Source organism: Eumetopias jubatus, unplaced genomic scaffold (assembly GCF_037043125.1).
Source record: "Eumetopias jubatus isolate StellerSeaLion01/CBP00866 unplaced genomic scaffold, mEumJub1_p1.0 scaffold_4, whole genome shotgun sequence".
Classification (NCBI taxonomy): Eukaryota; Metazoa; Chordata; class Mammalia; order Carnivora; family Otariidae; genus Eumetopias; species Eumetopias jubatus.
In genome coordinates, this window is record NW_028274810.1 from 144,576,588 (window position 1) to 144,598,421 (window position 21,834).

The 21,834-nt window shown below is 40.9% G+C and overlaps 1 protein-coding gene across 6 annotated transcripts in view; it reads right to left on the minus strand.

The window, feature by feature from the left end:
* VPS13B (vacuolar protein sorting 13 homolog B) overlaps positions 1 to 21,834 on the minus strand; it is a 750,734-nt gene that overhangs the window by 42,859 nt on the left and 686,041 nt on the right. For all 6 annotated transcript variants that reach the window (XM_028108562.1, XM_028108579.1, XM_028108553.1 and 3 more), the window contains 10 exons: positions 20,874 to 21,029; positions 11,658 to 11,921; positions 10,652 to 10,735; positions 10,299 to 10,474; positions 9,640 to 9,810; positions 8,882 to 9,083; positions 7,535 to 7,723; positions 4,983 to 5,129; positions 2,684 to 2,967; positions 283 to 410 (listed from right to left, as the gene is read on the minus strand). In XM_028108562.1, the coding sequence (XP_027964363.1) occupies positions 283 to 410; positions 2,684 to 2,967; positions 4,983 to 5,129; positions 7,535 to 7,723; positions 8,882 to 9,083; positions 9,640 to 9,810; positions 10,299 to 10,474; positions 10,652 to 10,735; positions 11,658 to 11,921; positions 20,874 to 21,029 (1,801 nt within the window). The remainder of the gene's footprint in view (positions 1 to 282; positions 411 to 2,683; positions 2,968 to 4,982; positions 5,130 to 7,534; positions 7,724 to 8,881; positions 9,084 to 9,639; positions 9,811 to 10,298; positions 10,475 to 10,651; positions 10,736 to 11,657; positions 11,922 to 20,873; positions 21,030 to 21,834) is intronic.

The following is a 21,834-nucleotide window of genomic DNA, read 5'->3' on the forward strand; positions in this document are numbered from 1 at the left end:
GACAGAAAGAGAGAGAGAGAGAGAGAGAGACAACGAGAGAAGGAACACAAGCAGGGGGAGTGGGGGAGGGAGAAGCAGGCTTCCCGTCGAGCAGGGAGCCTGATGCGGGGCTCGATCCCAGGATCATGACCTGAGCCGAAGGCAGATGCCTAACGACTAAGCCACCCAGGCGCCTCTGTTTATTTAAACATTCTTCACAGGATCACGGGTAGCTACTGAATTAAAAACCTCTGCAAAGAATATAGGTTTTATATGATTTAAATTCAATGCTATAATATATACCTTTAATGTTTTCCTTTATAAGGATTGTTACCGGACATCTGTTGTGGAAAATTATTCGCGGACTAGGGTCTTCTGAGAGGGTTAAGTAAGTCACTCCAAAGTGTTCTTGATATGTCAGTGCTACCGCCCTAGAATGAAATCAGATCAAATGACAGAAGTGATTTAGAAAAAAATGAATGCTTACTCTCCTGGTCCATATTTATTCAGATTTGTAATACTCACCACTCTACAATGCCTTCTCTTTTATCCACCAGGGGAAATGTTTCCAGAGAAAGGAGGCCACCCTCTCATCCACTAACTGTCATATGCTAATTATAGCTTTACCGATGTTTTTCATGACAACATTAACACATGATTATCATAAAATATTCAAAGACGTAAAAAATTACTTAAAAGGGGAAAAACATAACTTCTACCACTTGAGAGAATTAGAGCTAACCTTGTGCTAACCCTGCCTCCTACTCTGCTTTCCTCTGTGCAAAGGTGCTGTGTAAACTCTTCACACAGAGTGCCTTCTTCCTTAACAGTGCCTGCTAAGTTTTGGCACAAGAGGAGCTGATGTGCTTTTAGAAGGAATGCTAGAGAATCTGGGTACTTGCTCTTTTTATATTCTAAAGGTAGGCAGGCTCATAACGCCTGCTGTCAATATTCACAACATCATCGTACTTTACGTGATCTCCACTTTGACCACCAAGGGCAAAGCGGTCTTAATTGGCACTGGAAAAACTGCTGTGTGGGCACAGGCTGCCCTGCAGTGGAGAGACAGAAACTTTCCAGTTCACACCAGAGATGACCAAACAATATTTCATATCAAAACAGGAAAAAAAAAATCCTCTCTGCAGTTTAAATTGTATGGACTGATCATATTAACCAAAGGAATCGGGTATTTGCCAAATGGGTCCCTCAGTTTACACGGATGAAAAGGAGTTGATAATGCGTTGATTTCTCATTTGCCATTTATCCTGTTCACCAGTGTGAGTCCTTCCCAAAGATAGTATTTGTCTGAAATGCCAGTGAGCTGTCCATTAGCATGTGGGGAAATCATCTTAATAACACCATCCAACGTGCACTGTAGAGCGAGGGGAGGAGAGAGACAGGAGGAGATGGGGCTGTAGGAAGTGAATTCACTGGCAGAGTGCGGTCCTTGGATACATACCAAAGTTCTTTTCCCAGCCTAATTTTGAAAGAGCCGGGGCAAGCCAACCTCAGAGAATTTCTTCTTGCTAGCCAAGAAAGCTAGGGGCCAGGACTAACATATGGTATTTTCAATCTAATATCTAGTTTAGTATTCACAGATAAGATTAAATTATATTAATAAAATCATGTCTTACAATTCTTAGAATTTTAAACATCATTCCCAAATGCAATCTTACTTAAGATTCTGTCTTTCAGTTTTAAAAATAAATTTTGTTTTCTTGACATAGGTTCACATCACTTTCAAAAATGCTTCTTTAAACTCCCCACACTTAACTTCTCCAGCCAGAATATAAATATAACCACGCCTGTCCAGGATCAGAGATGAAAAGTATTTATAAAATGAGGGATATTTCTGAATGCTGTGAAAGAAGAAGGGATGTATGTAGGGAACAGGGCCTTACTATTATGGATAACACGAGTTAGGAAGTTATCTTTTAAACTATGACTACAAGAAATCTCTGTAGACATCAAAAAGTTAGGAGAGCGAAAGTCTCAAATAAAGTCCGTAAATTCTCAATCACGAGAAGAAGGCACCTCTGGTAAGATGACGAGATGTTTTCTTTTGTACTTTTTACATATACCATAAATAAGTTATTCCTGACAGCTCCAGAAGGGATGTATTGCATGCAAAACAACCACAAACTAAAAGTCCAGTCTGAACAAACCATTACATGTCTCCGGCTTGATTCTGTGGTTGTTATTTGCATAATTGGTAATCGGTAATTGGAGCAACTTACGTGGGGGAACAACCACAGAACAGAGTCTTCTGTGACTTGTGTTTATCTAAGTTATCTCTCTTAATGACTTTTAAAGAAAAATTCCATTTTGAAGTCGACGTAAAATATGGGAAAGGAAAAAGGTTTTCCAACTTGGCCTCCCTCATATTTTAACCCTTGACAGAGGCTAAGAAGTCCTCACAGAAGGCGATCTTTTCCTTGAGATGTATTGCCACTAATCTATGGGAAAAACACTATCACATCCCCTCCACCCCCTGCCCCAGGATAAGCTGCATCAGCACTAGGGAAAAATCTCATCAGTAGTACGCCAGGGCAAGCCACATGTGATCACAACACATGCCCAATTGCATACAATTGTCTAGAAGCCATTAAAAATAAAAGTAAAACCTAGTTTTACATCCAGGGAGCACGGCACCTGGATGAAGAGCTGCACTGATGAGCAAAGAAGGGCGTTCACACGGATGTACCTGGTGCAGAAGCCATTTTCCCCGCAGGTTCCGAAGGGCACTGCTACACTCTGTCTGGGAAACTCTTGTCTAACTATGGCGGGCAGGCTCCAGCACTGGGAGCTGGCGGCACCTGCTGCGGGAGAAAAGGCCAGCAAGATCTGTTTCTGAAGCAGGGATGTGTCCAGCGGTGACCGGCTGATATCAGGCATTAAGTCCCAGCAAGGAAGGGAGCTGGATTTCACAGCAGGCTGCTCTCCCCCGGGGCAAATGCTGAAAGTAGCACTGTCTGGAACGTGAAAATACTGAAAAAAAGAAAAAGACAATGCCGAGATAGCACAGTGGCTACACCAATGGAGAGAAGCTAAGCTTTTGAAGGCACAGCTTCTAAGAAACCATAACCATGGATTCTCAGGAGGTAGGCAGGTGGGGGTCATGGGCATGTTAGAATCCCAGTCCCACGAGAAAACCCTAATGAGCCCATTACAAGCAGTGGGAGCAGGGTCTGCTTTCCTAGACATAATGAGACTTGATAAGGCTGGGGTGATTTAGAAGGTGATGCAAAGTCCTCAACGGCCCCCAGGTACTGCAACAATCCAGATGTCGTAAGGGTAGACATGCCACATGTTGGGAAGGGAGTCCTCTCGGATAGGGATGGCTGAACCAAAAGGGTGAGCCCTGCGGGGCCTTGGGAAGAAGAGAGCTGATGGACTGGGAGCACAGAAGACGATTTTCATGTAAGGCTCATCCTGAGGGAGGAGGAAACTCTGATCCCAACCGTCGGTTGAAATTCCACAGGGTTTGTGGTATGGTAGAGAGTCTCGGGATTTCAGCCTTAAAAGGACCTTGAGAGATACTTTATTTAAAACTCCTCTTTCACATCTGAGGAAGCTGCTTCCCAGAGAGCTGACGACTTGTCCAACATCACAGAGGCGGTGAGGTGGCAAAGCCCTGCCAGCGCCTGGCTTCCTGCTTCCTGTTTGGTGGTTTTCCCACTGTTCCACACGGTCTCCCCTGAGAGGCTAGGGATTTGCATGTGTCTTTAAAAAAGTTCGCACACCTGCCTGAAGCACGGTGGGGTTGAAAAAGGGGACACTCCTCAGCTGCCCAGAAGAACGTGGGCCTTCCCCTGGTCTCCAGGAAGCCGAGGCAAATCAATTCACTGCGATGCTGGTGGTGTGGCTCCTGTTGGCCACTACCACTTCCTGAGTGTTGAGCCTTTTTACTCCTAGTATCTCATTTAGTCGTCACCCAAAACCTGCAAGCAGTGTGAAATTATGCCTATTTTCAGATGAGGAAATGTCCATGTGGAAAGCCCTGACCCAGTGTCTCAGAAAACTGTTGCGGGGGGGGGGTGGGGAGAAGCAGGAGAATTATCTGCTCACATGCTCATTCTCTGGCCAAATCCTCACCTAAAATGAGAACATTGTTGACCTCTATTTCCCAGCTGGGTACTTCTGGTCACGTATCCTATCAATACTTCGATGAACCAAGATGAAATTCTACTCATTCTGACATTTTTGGAAATACCATAATGCACCGTAAGCTTAGAAGAGTAAGACTTTCATCCCATTTTACTGTCCTAATGTAATTTTTAGGAGCTGAAAGGATAAAAATAAATGCAGACAGAGGTAAATAAAGAAAATATGTTCCTGTGTGATAGTTTCAATAGCACAGAACAATAGTAGGCCACTTAGCATATTATGTGTTTAAGTCCTTTTAAAAGATCTCATTATTCCCTCAAAATACAAGTGATCATTTTAATTGTATAAAGAAGTGAATCAAAAACCCTTCTTGGATTCATTTTCTGCATATTCTGCCAGTGAGACGGCCACATAAATGAGCTGGTACATTTTCACAGTTACTCTCCTTGTGGGCAGAGAACTCAGTGCTCCCAAATCCCTGGCTCCGTTGGGGCCCAGCCTTCTGACCACATGGCTCCTCTTGGCCCCGCAGCCTGGGAGGCAGATGTTCTTTTCCCTGAGACCCAGGGGCCAGTCCTCAGGCCCACGTCCCTGCTGCTGGGGCTCTGGGTTAGCAAGCGTGCTGGAAGAGTGTGCTGCAGTCCTGAGCAGATGGGGTGCAGGTGGCACTAATCCGGCCGTGTGTCAGGATCCGCTGCTTTTGTAGGATTTCTGCTCGTTAATTACCTTGCAAGTGCTGACCAGGGCATCCATGGTTTTCGTTCAGTAACAAATAAATTTCTTTTTACCTACATTCGGTGTTAGTTTTTTTATTTTTTCTAGGCTAAAAAATTAATCTTACTTATTGCTAATGTATCAAAACCGAAGACAAATCAATCAGGTTATGAACCGCTTACCTCCTTTCCAGAGTGGGGTTTGGAGACAGATAACTGCGGTTTGTAGAATATTTGATATGGCATATTATTGATTATTATAGTCTTGTCTTCAATCTGAATAATTTGTATGCCCTGCTGTACCATGGAGGAAATGCAGAATTGACATAACTGCAAGACAATTGAGGAAAGAATAATTTTTATAAAATAGATTAAGGCAAAAAATATTATAAGGCATAGAAAAATTTCTTATTTTTAAAAGGTCATTTTATCTATTGGTTTGCCCAGGATAGTACCAATTTTACCTTTTGTTCCAGAGTATTTATCGGAGTCCCCCCCTCAGTCTCAAAAATGTCCCCACCCCTAAAAGGGGTCACTATTTACAACAGGGTATCCCAGTGAACCAGTTCTTTCTGCTGCTATGGTAGAGTGATAGAGACTTGTTTTCAAGTATTTAACCAATTCCCTCACAAAATATTTATTTATAAACACTTTTATGTAAACAGATGTCACTCATCTTTTCAACATAAAGAATTCAGTTAAGCATTCCTCCCCCTTTGCCTCACGCTCATCCCAGCAGCTACCTTGCCAAAAGGCCTAGTGTGGACCACTGGGCGTTCTGAGAACTTTAACAGTGATGATGATAAAAAACAAAACAAAACAAAACAAGGATTGGACCTCATATGTTGCTTTCTTCTGTGCTGCCTGTTGATTGCCTGCCAGTATTGATGCGTGTTAACTCACAGAATCCTCACAAAACCCACACGGGGCAGCTATTCTTAGCCCCATTTTATAGAAGAGGGAAAGGAGGCTCAAAGCGGTTAAGTAACTTGCCCACGGTCATAAAGACAGTTGGGATTGGACACCATGCAGTCTGATTCCACGGTACTGCTCTTAACCTCCACATACCCTCTCATTCCCGTACCGCGCTTTATGAGGGACAGGTGCTCAGAGAAGATACTTATTGCCTAACTATCCCCACTTAGTAAGTGATAATGTCATGACAGCGGTTCCCTGAGTGAATGAATGTGGCCTGGGACCCTGGTACGTGTGTGAGGGAGTCTTTGAGATCATTTTAGGGGGTCCAAAGGTCAAAACTATTTTCATACTACTACCAAGATGCTATTGTCTTTTCTGCTCTAATTCTCTAGTGAGCGTACAGTGGAGTTCTCCAGGGGTCATATGACCTATGATGCCATCGCCGTCATGGCTAACAGAATGTATGTTTGTGTATCCTTGCATTCTAAAGTTTTTGTGTTAATTTCTTGTTTGATGGATATCAGTGGCTAAAACCCACATAAACAAAAGGGTTTTAGAGGTCTGCAATGATTTTGGAGAGAGTAAAGGGGTCCTGGGACTAAAGAGTTTGAGAATCACTAGGAAAGAAAAAGGAGATATAAATATATATATAATAATATAATTTCCAACAGTCTGTTCATTCACATTTATTCAGCACTTGCTGTGGCCACTTTGTGAGGTGCTGGAGGTATTGGGTGTTAGACTGTGTATTGTGACATTCTTTTCCAGGTTTTGATGGTCGATCTCAACTTACAAGTCTTCAGCTTTGGGTGATTCACGCTTACAGCTCTTTGCCGTTTACACCCATGTTACAGTCTTGGCCAGCAGTGCATAAACATGTGTTGCCCAGACAACTCTGAGGAAATGGATACCAGCCTTGAATACTGAAGAGAAACCAACTTCTTTGTATCAGAGAAATTTATTTTTAAAAACTTACCAAATGACACTAACTTTTTTTCAAGAAGCTCTTCAAAGAAGCCTGTCAAAATCTAACTTCTCCCCAGAGAAGGGTCATTCTGAATCGTGCTACTCTGATGAAGTAGCCCTTCTTCCGATTTGGGAGGGCTAAGATAATGAAGATAGTATGAAGTACAGCATGAGAGCTCGACACGGGGCACTATGATATTGTGCTGCTGTACACACAGGTTAATGTGATTTGTTACTGTATTACTCCACTTAATTGCTTTTCATAGACTTTAGAAAAGATTGATGCTGAAAATCATACACCATTTGTATTTAGTTAAATAACTGATGAAGTAGGTTTTCTGTATTCATATCATCCTGGGTACCATTTCTCTGTTCAGGAACAGAACTCCCTCATAACCCTAGGTTCTATGGGAAGATTAGAGTCGATGTTGCTCATGATGCCCTTTCCAGGAACATAACCTTTGCTATGAGAGGTTTGTCCTTTCCCTCAGCACTCAGAATGTTAGCAACTCTACTTCCTGCTCTAAGAAACGGAGGCCAACTACAATTTATTGATATTTTGGAATAAGTTCATTTTTTTCCCCCACCTACGATCCATCAAGTGACTGCTGAGTGTTCTGAAACAGAGTGGTTATTGGATAAATTATGTGACATGGCTTTTATCACTGGTAAAGGAAAAAAAAAAAACCCTGTGGAACAGAGAGGTCTAAGAAATCACATGTTTCACTGTTATAAGTTGTCTAGAGCATGTGATGCCAAAAAGGGACTAAAAAGAAAAGGGTAGACTCATATTAAATAGGTTGAAGAGATGGCATGCTATTCCCCCTGAGCCACGCAGACTTTGATCCTACCTTCTGATGTCCTGGGAAAGCACCAAGTCTTATTTCAGCATCAACAAACCCTTCTTCGTCCAATGACACAACCTCACCATTACCTCCATCTTTCCACTTTGGAGACGTCAGGTTATGGACCAGTTTAATTGCTACTGACTTGTGCACAGTGTTTGTATTTGCCCAGTATATTCCAATTTGAAAAGGCTCCTAGAAGAATAATGCCTCAATTATAAAGTATTTTTCTTAACTTTGATAGTTTTACCTCAATTCACAGGAATTTTTTTATATTATATAATAAGTCTACTTAAGCAACCAAATCCCTTTATGAGTTTTGTTTTTGTTTTTGTAATGGCAACATACATTTTATTTTAGTTCTCAGAGAAATGTTTTCTTTCATTCACAATGCAATTCATATTTATGGAAGGGGAAAAAAGACCCCCAACCCAAACTGTGGCTCCCCTATAAATAACAAAGACTTAAAAATGGAGGGTTTCATTTCATTTGACTAAAGAATAATATGCAACCTTAGGTACATGTAGGTCAACATTCCAATTCCATAAGGTAACATCATCTGATTATTAAAAAAAAAAAAAAAACCACACAGGAAAAATGCAATTGAATAAAGATGTTCATGAACTAGAGCTCAAAAAAAGGACTCTTCAATTGTTCCCCACCAGGAAAGCATTTTATTTAGGAGTTCCTTGCATTCTATTTTCTTACAGATTTATGTGCTTTCTTGAAATGGGTTAGCCTTATCAAGAAAGTTCTCTTGTGATGGAATATAGTCTTGCTGTGAAATTCTGTTTTACATTACGGTCCCTCCCCCGACCCCCGCCACCACCAATGCCAGTAATGACTCCATATTGTTATTATCAACAGTTGGGTGGACATCCATGATTATGGACATCTAGGTCCACTTATAAGGGAAAAAGGGCCCTGACAAAAATAGTTGCTCAGAAATCCTCAATTTTACCCACCTTGCAGATCTCTGAGAATTTCTGTAAGAACCACAAGTCTATCTAGGGAGCGGGTTAGCAGAGAATATGGCTCTATATCCTTAACATACCCTGAGTAGGCCAATCCTAATGCTTGTCAAATATCCTGTACACAATGAAAATGAAAATGTAACTAGTACAAGTTATCAAATTTAATGGTAACTCAAGCATGAATTCTGCTGATGGGGAAAAAAAAAGACATCTGAGATGTCTTTGAATATCAAAGAACATTCCATACCCCTTACATATGCATCTAAGAGTACAGTTTTCTACAACTGATTCTGTTAGGAATATAAATGCGACCTCAGAATAAAGGCTAGTTGTTGAAAGAAAAGAATTCATATTAGCTAAAAAAAAAAACTTACAGTACCTGAAAATTAGGAGGGATAATAATTTTGCCAGCAGGAACCTGTAGAACAATCTTCTCTCCTTCAAACAGCCAGAGGTCCCACTTGGACTGATTGATAAGCAGGGCCCAGGGTAGAAGCTCTATCAACAAGGTTCTAACATATGGCTTCCAGACTGACAGCTTCACTCGCATTGGGCTATCCCACTGACTCAGCTGTTCATTCCTGTTCCAAATAGCACATCCAAGAGACTCAATGAAATACGATGACTTCAGTATTCATGAAATATGTTTAAGGATTCCAGACACACAATGCTCTTGTATGACACCTCTTCACACTAGAATCATCCAATGCTGAATTTGCATTCAGGAGAAACTTCTCATGCAATTATGTTCTACATTATGAGCAAAGCAGTCCATAAATAAAATACATCTACCCAGAGGATAAAAGGTCATATTCTGATATATGCATGCAAATATCTTTTTAAAACACCTTTTGGGGCGCCTGGGTGGCTCAGTCAGTTAAGTGGCTAACTCGATTTCGGCTCAGGTCATGATCCCAGAGTCCTAGGATGGAGCCCTGTGTCAGGCTCCACGCTCAGCGGGGAGTCTGCTTGAGATTCTCTCTCTCTCCCTCTCCCTCTGCCCCTCCCCTTGCTTGCCCTCTCTCACTCTCTCTCAAATCAATCTTTAAAAACCTTTTATGGTATCTAACATTTTGGTGAATGGTCATTTATTAATATTGAGAAATGTTTGTAGAAAAAGATTCTGGAGAACATTACCTGTCAGAATCCTTTTTATTATAGGGCCACGTGGGTTGAAGGGACTTTTCTGGCCCATAGAATTCGTCAAGGATCTGATTAACTGTGCCTCCAGGGTGTATCTTGGTGGCTATTTGCTTAATGAGGGAGGTTGAGATAGGAATGGCACAGTGGGAAGGATCGTCTTCTTCTCTAGGAAATGGAAAAGAAAAAACAGGAGTAAGTATCAGGTTTCTAAGGTGATATACAATTTATTGAAAAAAATCGAACTATAGATATATTATAGACCAATACCTTTTTTGACACTGAGTCAATTTTTGGGGATTTAGGGATTGGTGACGCAGTTTTTGGATGGTCCGGGCCCTGGCCCCTTCTCCCTGTGCCCGCCCCCCACATGCCTGGGTGAGAGCTCTAGTCATCTCTTCTTCCACTAGAGAAATTATGTGTCAGTTAAATTTTCCAATCCCTCTTGTTTATATCTAAGTTTAATGAAAGACGCTGAATTTTATCCAAAACCATTGAAGAGGATAAGAGAACACTAGGCAGGGCAACTACAAAATAACATTCTCATAAGATAAGGATTCATGCAAAAAATTCTGTCCTCCTTCTTTCCCCTCAATAGTATAAAGTTGCTTTTCTTCTGAATCTCTCCTAGGAAAACGGAGGGACTCTTCCAGTACCTTGCTTGAAATGTTAGGTGATGCACAAGGTCAGGTTCTATGTTTTGCAGTGGTTTTTCCTGTCCTTTTCCTGGAATAATTTGTGTTTCACTCAATCCCAGACTCCTTTTCTCCAAATGTATGATAATGGGGTCTGGAAGATGACTCCTCATGATAAAGAGAGGGCTGAACACAATCTATAAAAATAAAAGGACAGAAAAACTTCCATGTTTGCTTTGTTGCAGTACCCCAGCTGTTTGATGCTGAAACGAACTTGCAGTAAATCTCCTCCCTGGGTCACTCTGACCTTAATTTATTTCAGAACAGGAAAGGTCAGAGTCATATACCATATTTTAGGGTTGGAAATCACTCACCATTCGTTGTTGCACTTGAGAGTTGGGTTCTAATGTCAAAACTGTGCACCAGACATAAAAAATGGAGCTGTTTGAAGATGGCACCTGCACATGAGGTACAAAAGGCTTCCATTAAATACTGAACAGTTTACTAATTAATCAAAATGAGGCGCAGATATGTCAGGGTGGAGGATTAAAAAGTTTAAAGTTATAGAAAAAAGCCATTAAAAACAGAGAATAAGCAAAACCAGACTTCATTATGGCATAAATTGAATGTGCAGTGAGTCAATGAGGCCAATGCTTTCTTTTTTGTTTTCTTAAGAATTTTTTAACTTATTCATTTGAGACAGAGAGACACACAGAGAGAGAGAGAGAGAGAGAGAGAGCAGGAGCAATGGGGAGAGGCAGAGGGAGAGGGAGAAGGAGACTCCCTGCTGAGCAGGGAGGCCGACGTGGGGCCTGATCCCAGGACCTGGAGATCATGAGCTGAGCCGAAGGCAGATGCCCAACCGTCTGAGCCACTCAGGCGCCCCAAGGCCAACGCTTAAAGACAAAGGCATTTGTATGAGGAGAGACTAATACAAGACTGGGTGGGAGAAGAGAGGGGAGGATTTGTCTCTCATGGCAAGGAAAGTGATGATGGTGGAATGGGAGGAAGTGACAAAAAAGGAACAGACAGTTGCAAAGATTCTCAAGTGGGCAGGACACACCCTCCCCTCCCCTTTTCCCTGTAGCCCCACCCTAAGCCCTGGAGCATCAGGATTTTTCTCAAGATATAACTTGCCTCCACCTGAAAGGGGTAGCATCTTGGCTCTAAAAACTACTGGAACGAATACAACAGCCGTATTGCTGTGGGATGGGAGGGAACTGTGTGAGAAGCAATATTCAAAGTTTTTTTTATCTTATTTCAGATCTCCCTCTTTTGTACAGGTCATTTTTTAATTAAAGCGCTGTACTGAATAAAGAGCACAAGGAGAAATTTTTAATTTTAAAACTGCTCTATTCCAGACTGTCCTACTTTTCATACCTGAATGACAATGCTGTACTCAGGGGACTTAGAGTCCAAGCACACGTCTCTTGACCAATCTTCATCTCCTTTGGCCTTCACACACAACTCTGTCAGTTCACTGTTTTCTAGGATGTATGAAGGCAATTTCTGTCTGGCTGTGAGGCAGTCAAAATGTTCTCGAATCACAGCTTGTCCATCTTGACCAATGTAATGCTGAACGACTCTTAGTTCTACGCTTTGAGACAAGTAACTACAGATGATCTGTCTTCCACAGATGATAATCTAAAAGATAATAAACAAAGGTTCATCCATTCAGATTTCATGAACTGGTAACACGTTAGTTGTTCAGAAAGAATCGACTCTGTTGGTTTTAATGGAAAGAACATGAAGCTACGAGCCTATTTAGAGCACACAGGAAGAAAGGCTTGGGAGGCGGGAGGGATTTTGCTTTGGTCATGCTGAGTTTATGGCAGTCAAAGGACAGGCACATGCAGGGTCCGCAGCCTGGGTGGGTGCTTGAGAGCGAGGGGGGCTGGAGATAGCAGACCTATGGAATGAAAGCCTTGCAAATGTGCACAGACAGAAAACAGCTGACTTGAAAAAGAGCTGGAGGCTTAAACCAGCAACTGACCAACAGTTTAGGGGCACACTCAGGGCAAAGAGCCAGGGAAGGGGCCTGGGAAGAAGGGGCCAAGGAGTGTGGAGGTAAACTAGGGGAAGCTGAAGCCCTGAGAAGAGACCCACCAGGAGGTGGTAGTCAGTGATGTCACATATGTGGCAGTCACAAAGGACGGGGGCTGAGTACAAGACTTCAGCTCTGGTGGCTGAGAGGCCAACTGGCGATTTATCTATTTCCAAGGCTGGTTTCCAAGGGTATCTTGGCAGTCTTATGCAATAAGAGATCACTTTATAAACTGATAACACAAACAACTTTTGCCTAATTATTGTTTATTTTATTCAGGCTTTCTCATAGAGTAGAAGCATGTGGCTTTGTAAAACACACAGAATGATCCAAAAACTCATGGATCACCCAATTTTTCATCCAGCTAAGAGTACAGTTCACAGTAGGCATTAAGAAATATCTCTTAAATTGGTTGAAATTGAAAAGATAATGCAAAATTTATTCCTATGCGGTGAATCCTTCTGTAATACAAATATTCACCATGACTGGAAAACATAGGACTTCCACATACTGGATATTCTTATTTATAATATTTTTCTCCAGATTATAAAAATTGTAATCACACACACACACACACACACACACACACACACACACACACACACACACACACACCCACCCATATATATGTGGTTTACTTAAAGGTCTAAGCATGTGATGGTTAATTTTATGTGTCGACCTGTATGGGCCACGGGCTGCACAGATACTTGGTCAAGCATTATTCGGGGTGTGTCTGTGAAGCTGCTTCTGGGTGAGGTTAATATTTGAATTGGTAAACTGAGTAAAGCAGCGTGCCCTCCCCTAATGTGGGTGGGCCTCATCCTGTCAACTAAAGATCTGAATAGAACAAAGAGCCTGTGTAAGAGGGACTCCTCCTGCCTGACTGAACTGAGACATCGGTCTTCCCTGGCCTTTGGACATGGACGAAAAAAAAATCAGCTTTTCTTGGGTCTTTAGCCTACCGGCTTTCAGGCTGGAACTACATGTAAGCTCTTCCGGGTTTCAGCCTTCACGACTGTGTTTAAAGTAATTTAAAATAAATCTCTCCCGCTCTTTCTCTGCATACATATGTACATACATAGACACGTAGAGGCATGAGTGTACACACACACCTCCTATTACAAAGCATTTTTACCAATTCACTCTTTCATTCTCACAGCAACCATATAAAATAGGTGCTACTAGGACTCGTCATCTTAACAAGGGAAAAACAGAGGCACGGAGATGTTGGATAACTTGCCTGATGTTACCCAGACTCTCTGGCCCAGAGTCTGTGTTGATAATCACTCTGAAGGTCTGTCTTTCATAATATTAATACCTACTAATTAAGAAAACCCAGAAACTATAAAAAAGAGAATAAACACTGCCCATCATAATGTAAATGTGGCAGATGCCACTGGTTCTATTCCAAAGAGGTGGTCCCTCCTTCTCCCTGGTTATTAGTAACCCTGATTTGGTTCAGGTCTCAAAACGCAGCAAAGTACTCAGGGCATGTGGATACCTCCATGGCCCCCAGAGTCTGTGTCATAACTGGCACAAACTAATCCTTGTAATTCCATTCTCCTTTTGCCAATGATTACTTGAGGGGTGAACACGGGGCACTGTTTGGCTAAGAATATGAAAAGGGAAGACTGCTAAAAGGCTAAAGATTTTACTCCTTGATAAGGGAGACAATTTGAGAAGAGAAAGCCCTGCTTCTTGTCTGTCATGGAAGATGTTAGGAGAGGATATATATGTGGACATGTAGCTTTTGTGGCCATCTTGAGACAAAAAAGGTAAATCCAAGAGGCTAGCAGAGAAGCAGATATAGCACTGAGTGGCTTAATTAACCAACACCTAACCTGCCTTCTTCCTTCTTATTACATGAGATAATAAATGTAAAAACAGGAACAATAATAGCATCTATACCTCATTAGCTTACTGTGAAGATTAAAAAGCCTATTTTGTTACTTCAAATTCAAAACACCCAAATGAATGCATTTTCTTTTAAAGATTTTTATTTATTTGACAGAGACACAGCGAGAGCGAGAACACAAGCAAGGGGGGTGGGAGAGGGAGAAGCAGGCTTCCCGTCGAGCAGGGAGCCCGATGCGGGGCTCGATCCCAGGATCCTGGGATCATGACCTGAGCCGAAGGCAGACGCCCAATGACTGAGCCACCCAGGCGCCCCTGGATACATTTTCATATGTGATTAAGAGTACTTTGTAAACATCACTATAAGTCAACTATTATTTATACAAATAAATATGATTATTTATGAATGAACTATTATTTAGTTCATTATAAACCTGCTACATTGATAGACCAAAAATTAAATGTCATTATTGTTTCAGTACATTAGCTGAACAGTGAAGTTTAGCATTTAAAAAAATTTTTTTTGTTATGTTAATCACCATACATTACATCATTAGTTTTTGATGTAGTGTTCCATGATTCATTGTTTGCGTATAACACCCAGTGCTCCATGGGGTACGTGCCCTCTTTAATACCCATCACCGGGCTGACCCATCCCCCCACCCCCCTCCCCTTTAGAACCCTCAGTTTGTTTCTCAGAGTCCATCGTCTCTCATGGTTCCTCTCCCCCTCCGATTTCCCCCCCTTCATTCTTCCCCTCCTGAAGTTTAGCATTTTCTTAAACATTTATTTTCCAACTATCTATTCCTTTGACTTTTCTTTAGAAGGAGCACATCTGTTAAAACCAAGCTGTGCTTAACTGTTATATCACTCGTAGGCGCTCTGACCATTATAATCTTTTAAAACAATGTTTTCTCAATAACAAACACAGAAGTCAACTGAACCATGAGTCCTGAGTTAGCAGGCAAGCTTTCCTTCAGCACATGCTAGGAGTGCACATAGGCACTCATGGTTAAGTCTTATGAGGCCTTAGCATCGTCTAACTTTAAGTAAACACGTGAAAGCTCCGAGGCAGTATTTCATTCTGTTCTTCCTCTTGATGCGCCCAGGCCTGGCAATGTATACACACTGCTCTTGCTTCAGAACCTTTGGACCCCACGAAATTTAGGAGAGAATTCTGCTCTCAGAAACCACAGAATTTCTGCAACCATCTGGGACTCACTTTGTCTAAAGACAAAGATCCTCTTGGTGGGTTTTTATAGTTTCATTTTCAACTATAAAGCCTATTAAATAGGCTTTCAAATTTGATAAAAAGAAAACCCTTAAAAGTGGCCAGGGAGAGAAGGCTACTTAGATGAAGGAAAATCCAAAATGGCTACTCCTCGGAACGGTGTTCTTCATAGCTGCTCCCACGCAGGATTCAGTGAGAGCCATGTCTGCTTTTCTTCAAAGTGGCAACACTTACAATGCCTTTATTTTGAAAATTACGGTTAGAATTTCAAGATTAATTTATCAGTTGAAGACAGCTACTTAATTTTTTTTAATGTAGGGTTTCTCTTTAATACACATTTCCAGGTTTCACACTAATTCTCCTCTTTCCCCAAAGCCACAAAGATGTGTATTGAAGATTTCCACATATGATTTTACTTAGCAGGTTTCAGAACTCTTATTAGATCAGTGCCAAGAAGAATAGCGATATTAAAGAATAACTCCAGAGCACCAGATGCACTGGAAAATGATATCTTTACCCTGATTAAAAGTGTATGTATAAAGATACAAATATACATACATATGTACATTTACGTTTTTAGAGTGGTAAAGCTTTCCTCAGTGAGGGGATGGAAAACGTGGACGTCAATGTGTGTACATGGGTAGCTGTATGATATACAGAGTTCCTGAGAAATTTTGTATGTGGCCCATTTTCATTCAGTTGGGGACATGGCAGAGGGATAAGAAAGGCAGGGTACAAATAACCCAACCTCATTGTTCAGGAGTGCGTCAGCCAATTCTCCGTCACCCGGGGCCGTGTTAGTGCAGTTAAGGTGCATCAGGGAAGGAGCTGCACACACTCACCTCCCCCATGGGGCTTGGAAATTAGGCAGCTGTGGTTTACTGCAAATTTCCCAGCCCAGGTGGGGCAGAAGGAAAGAAGCCAAGATGTGAGAGGCAGGAATCCACAAAGCTCTTCTGAAACCTTGATTCCTATCTTCCTTCCCACCCTGGCTAATTGAGGAAATCCTGTGTCTCCGATGTACTCCTACTGGAGCTCATCTGACTTTTAGTTAATCTACCCTGACAATAAAAAAATTAAATCCAACTGAAAGACTAGAAAGGTTTTTCACAACTTTGATATATGCAGCCATTGTTTTGAAGTTGGTGGACTGCTGGACCTTTCAGTATCACTTGGGTTCAGTACAAACCATTTTCCATTTGCTTCTTCCTAGGTTAAAATGAATTGCTGTTTCTGTGTTCTACTTTTCACTGCTCAGCTGAATGTTTAAAATGGCCCTAATTTAGAGCCCAATCTCATTTGGCTATGACAATAAATGTTCAAACTCAAAGTTATAAGTTGTGTGTGCGTGCGTGTGTGTGTGTGTGTGTGTGTGTGTGTGTGTATGTGTCTTCCATGACAATGGGAATGGAAAATGGATTTTGCCAGTTCCCGTGGAAGAAGATGGTACTTCTTTCAGAAAGGTAAATGCAACGGGAGGGTGGCTTATGCTTCCATTATTGATTCCCGGAAAAGTCCCTTCCTGTCTGGCTACATTCTACTTTTTTTTTTTTTTTTAAATAAGATCATTTGTTACAATAGGATACAAGCAGAGAAAAGTGTGAAAGGGATTCCCTACAGAAAATAATTACTAAACATCCAAATAACGTTTGGATACCCTGAAATGTGATTTGTCAACAGATGCCTTAAAATCTGAATATTTGACATTACCAGAGAGAATGGTTAAAAGGATTCCTTAAACTTCTAATGTACAGAAAATTTTTTGTTAGTCTGATTTGAACCCCTCTCTTCATTAAGATTTTTAAGAAATGCTAATAGTTTGAAAAACTCAGAGAGTCAGCAGATGGTTGGGACAAATATATATATTTAGTTATTTAAAGGATTAATGTAGCCCTAACAGGATCTGGTGACACAAAACAATGAATTTTGGTTAAAGAATAAAGTACATGTTTTTAGTCTGGGAAGATGTATCAAGTACCACAAAAACATTCGCATCCTTTGCACAGGTAATTAAATTTTATAGCAAATTATTTTAAGGACAGACATAGACATTTGGACATACATATGTATACACACAGATATTTAAGGATTTATTATGGCAACAAATTGGAAATTATCTAAAAAGTACAGCAACAAGGGGATGTCTAAATGTGTTTCAACATACCATATGGCAAATTATTATGCAACCATTAAAAAGATAGTTCAGGAATTGTAGATAACATGAGAAAATAAGCATCACATAAAGTGAAAAAAAAAAGTTGAAAAACTAATTATAACCAGATCTCAGGTTGGTTAAAAAATATCTGCATAGAAAAAAAAAAAAAAGAGCAGAAAAAATACACCAAAGTAGTAACAGTATTTATCTTTGGATGGCAGAAATATGGGTAATTTTCTTTTCTACTTTAGACTCCTGTGTTTTCAGAACTATTTTAAAATAGTTAACATAAAAATAACAACAGTGAACTAATATTTACTAGGTGCTTTCCTTTGTAAAAGGAATATGACACACAGAAAGGTTAAGAAATTTGCCTAACTATTAGGTAATAAATATTAGGGCCAGGAAATCTCTTATAATCGGGGGGGGGAAGGTAAGTAACATTTTGTGAGAATTTTTTAAAAAAGGTACTTTTCATGGCCAACTTTTCTAACTTAACAGTATACTGTTGCAATATGTAGTATCTGCTCAGGAACACAGTATACATTAATTTATCCCTGAAATTTCATATTACTCCTTGAAGATACATAATATCTATGCAAGAAGGAGGCACTACTGTTTTTTTTTTTTTTAAGATTTTATTTATTTAGTTGAGAGAAGGAGAGAGAGTGCGTGCATGCGCAAATGGGAAGAGGGGCAGAGGGAGGGGGAGAAAACGGCCTCATGGAGCAGGGAACCCGATGCGGGGCTCCATCTCAGGACCCCAAGATCATGACCTGAGCCAAAGTCAGATGCTTAACCGACTGAGCCACCCAGGCGCCCCTAGAAGAAGGCACCACCATAACACAACAAAGTCCAACCAATGTTATGCATGCCTGGGAGTATTTCATTATTGTAACTATAGTTTGAGTTATGACAGTGAGTGGGCCAGGCACTACTGTTAAGCACTTCGCATATACAACTGCGTTTAATTCTCACACTAACTTTGTGACAAAGGCACTAGTACTCTCCCCATTTGACAGATGAGGAAATTGATTCACAAAGAGGTTAAATAACCTGAAGATCACACAGCTAGCAAGGGGATACACAGCCAGAGTGGCTATGATCTTAACCACCAGTGATATACCATGAAAACCATTTCTCCATGGAGTGACCCTGCCATTCCATTAATTGTTAACTGTTCTAGCAACCATATGCAAAAGAGCTGAATGAACTGGGAAAGTTCAGACCAGAGCCATGGTGGTCAAAGTGTGACCCCTGGATTAGTAGCATCAGTATCACCTGAGAATTTGTTAGAAATACAAATTCTCACGTCACACCCAAGACCTACTGAGTCTGGAACTCTGAGGGTGGGACCCAGTAACCTATGTTTTAACAAGCCTTCTAGGTGATGCTGATGTACATGCAAGTTTGAGAACCACTGGTCTAAGGAAAAGGAAGCGAAGCAGAAACTCCTAGCTCCCCTTGTGTTTTTGAAGGGCTATAATATCTCTCCTCCTGTAAGAGGAGAGATAACTTAGTCCTCACCGTAAGTTGTTGCGTACATCTCACAAGTTCTGATGAACGGTAAAAACTGGCCGAATGGTGAGAGATTTGGGCTCAAAATTAGGAAAGAGCTTCATTTAGAGCTGGAAGTAACCAATTATGGAAAGGGCTGCCGTATGAGGAAATGAGCCTCTTATCAACTGGCGTATTCAAATGGATGCTGAATGACCATTTCTTAGGAATGCTGGTAACTGGGAAGGTGGATCAGGCATTCTTGAAAGACCACGAGTGACAGAATCAGAAAACCAGAATGTATTAATTGGGCAGATATTTATTGAGAGCATATCCAAGTAAGACAGTTCTGAGGGCAGTTGAAAGTCAGTGACACGTCTTGTTCTTATGACTTTGTAGCTCAAAGCTCACGCTTAGCTAGGCTGGCCCCATCATGAGTCCCAGTAAGACCCATTTGTCCCATATTCCTATTGTTATGTTACACTGCCTACTTGGAATGTCCTCTCTTAATCCAAATTCTACATGTTTCCAAAGCCCAAAACTCGAGTCATATCTTCTTAGTGCAACCTCTAAATTCCCTTCACATTTACTGTCAGTTGTACACACTGCTGGGTTTATATAAATGTGCAATTTAAGAGCAGAGACTGTGTCACAGGGTTAGTGGCTTTTGTTTCACTCTGTTCCACCGCAATCAATACTCGAGGAATAGTCAGTTCATTGGGAAGATTCTTCTGCTATATTCTTTTCACTTCTGTTGCTCACAATAATGAGAACATGAAGTCTAGCTCCCTGATCAGAAGCAGACCATGAAGATATATGGTACAGGTTTCTACTCTTCACCTCACCACTTGCTTCCGGTCTGCCCCTTGGCACATGGCAATGGACTAGCCCATGTTGCTTGATAAGAAAAGCTCCCCTTTTCCTTTTCCAGGGACTGAGGGCTGTTTCTATCATGTCCGCAGTTCACATAAGCTCTGGATAGACTGTTACAATCCAGATGCAGATGTATATGTTAAAACTCTTATGACAAATCCAGTTATGATGTGTGCAGTGAAGCCAGTTTTCGGATTTTAATACTTCCTTTTTTTATTCTACTCTTGTCATATGTGCCATGCTTGAAAAACATCTTTTAAAAACCACATTTTCACATCTTAAGAACACAAAAAAAGTGTCAGATACTTTTTTCCCCTTTGCAGTCTTAGAACTTCAAAAACAGCCAAAAGGAAGTTTTATAAAATACGTAAAAATATGTGCTGAGAGCTGAGGTTTTATATGCCAAGAGTTAGACTGTAGTGAATTTTTACTGCAGTTAATATTAACTCCTAGGAAAAGAAAGCTTGCTGGAGACCCAGGCTCACTCTGTCATGGGAGGTATCACAACGCTTTCTCGAAGATTATTCTTACGCATATGAGAACCAACTCCTGGTTACCCACTGTTGGATTATCCAGAGTCCCCAACACCCGGGGCTTCTTTCCTTCTTAATAAAGGCCTTTTGGCTATTTCACAGCTCATTAGCACCTCTACCAGAAGGTAGGTGGTGACAGGGAGAAGAGGTGAAACTAAAATCAGTAAATTTTATTGCTCGTTAGCAGCTCTTGTAAAAGATGTGGGACAAAGGGTTTGAAGCCATCATCATCCTCAGGATCATCAACAAGCACGTATGAAGTGCTCACGTGCAGGGCAGCAGTAGGCACACAAAGGCATACCACTGCGGGTCTTTTAATTATTAATTATTTTCATTTCTTTCAGTTCAGCTTCCATGAATTTTGTGAAAGAATTAAGAGCTGTCTGGGTCACGAACACAAGGAACTCACCTGTTTTTGCACGCCGCTGAGTTGCCGAACCTTGATGATGAGGGAAGCAGTCCGACCCTTGTATTGAATAGTTCTAATAAACGTCCCTGCATGGTCCACACTGAAGGGCTCTGACCAGCGCCAATTGCCCCAACCTTCAATACAGATGTGTAACAGCTGGAGAGAAAGACAATAATCGTCATGATGCCAAAAGTGCTAACAAACATCTAGTCCTAAAATGAAAGTTTCATTGCTGGAAAACCTTCCTACTTGTAATATTTAGCATCTGTTTTCTTTCTAACCTGCATTATTCATCCACTTCCAGCTTATTCAACCAGGCTAAGAATAGCAAATATGCCACAGAGAGTCAATGTGGTTTTCCAGATCACATTTTAAACCTTCTTAAAAATAATTGTCCTATCAAATGGTAAAAGGCCTGTTGAACATTTGAGAAAAGACCATTTCATTCATCTGGAGGACAAGAAGGTTGAAATGTGAGATCAAAGAACATTGGTCTTGGCTGGCAGTTTATTCCTTCTTATGGCTAAACAGTAATTAAAGCAAAATTTCATTTGTGGCATTATTTTCGACCCTAAGTTGCCATTCCTTATTTTTTTCGTTTGATAAGGAACAAAATAGCAATTCGAGGATGTAGTTCATTCAATATACTCTCTTTATGAGATCACATATATCATATTAGAACTATCTTCAACATTTTGAATATATGAAAAAATGTCTTTGTTCTATTTTTTGCTAGCCATGTATTTATTGTAACGTTTACCAAACGAGTCTCCTGATTCACATTCATATTTATTCACAACAGTATTGCCACTTGTGGTAATATTTATATTTCTCTCATGATCATCACATATTTTCTATTTCCACTCCTACTTCCTAAATGCAGCGAAGAAAGTCTGCTTAACTGAACAAGTATTCCAAAACAACATAATTACTGCTTCTTTAGGATACATGTTTAAATGAA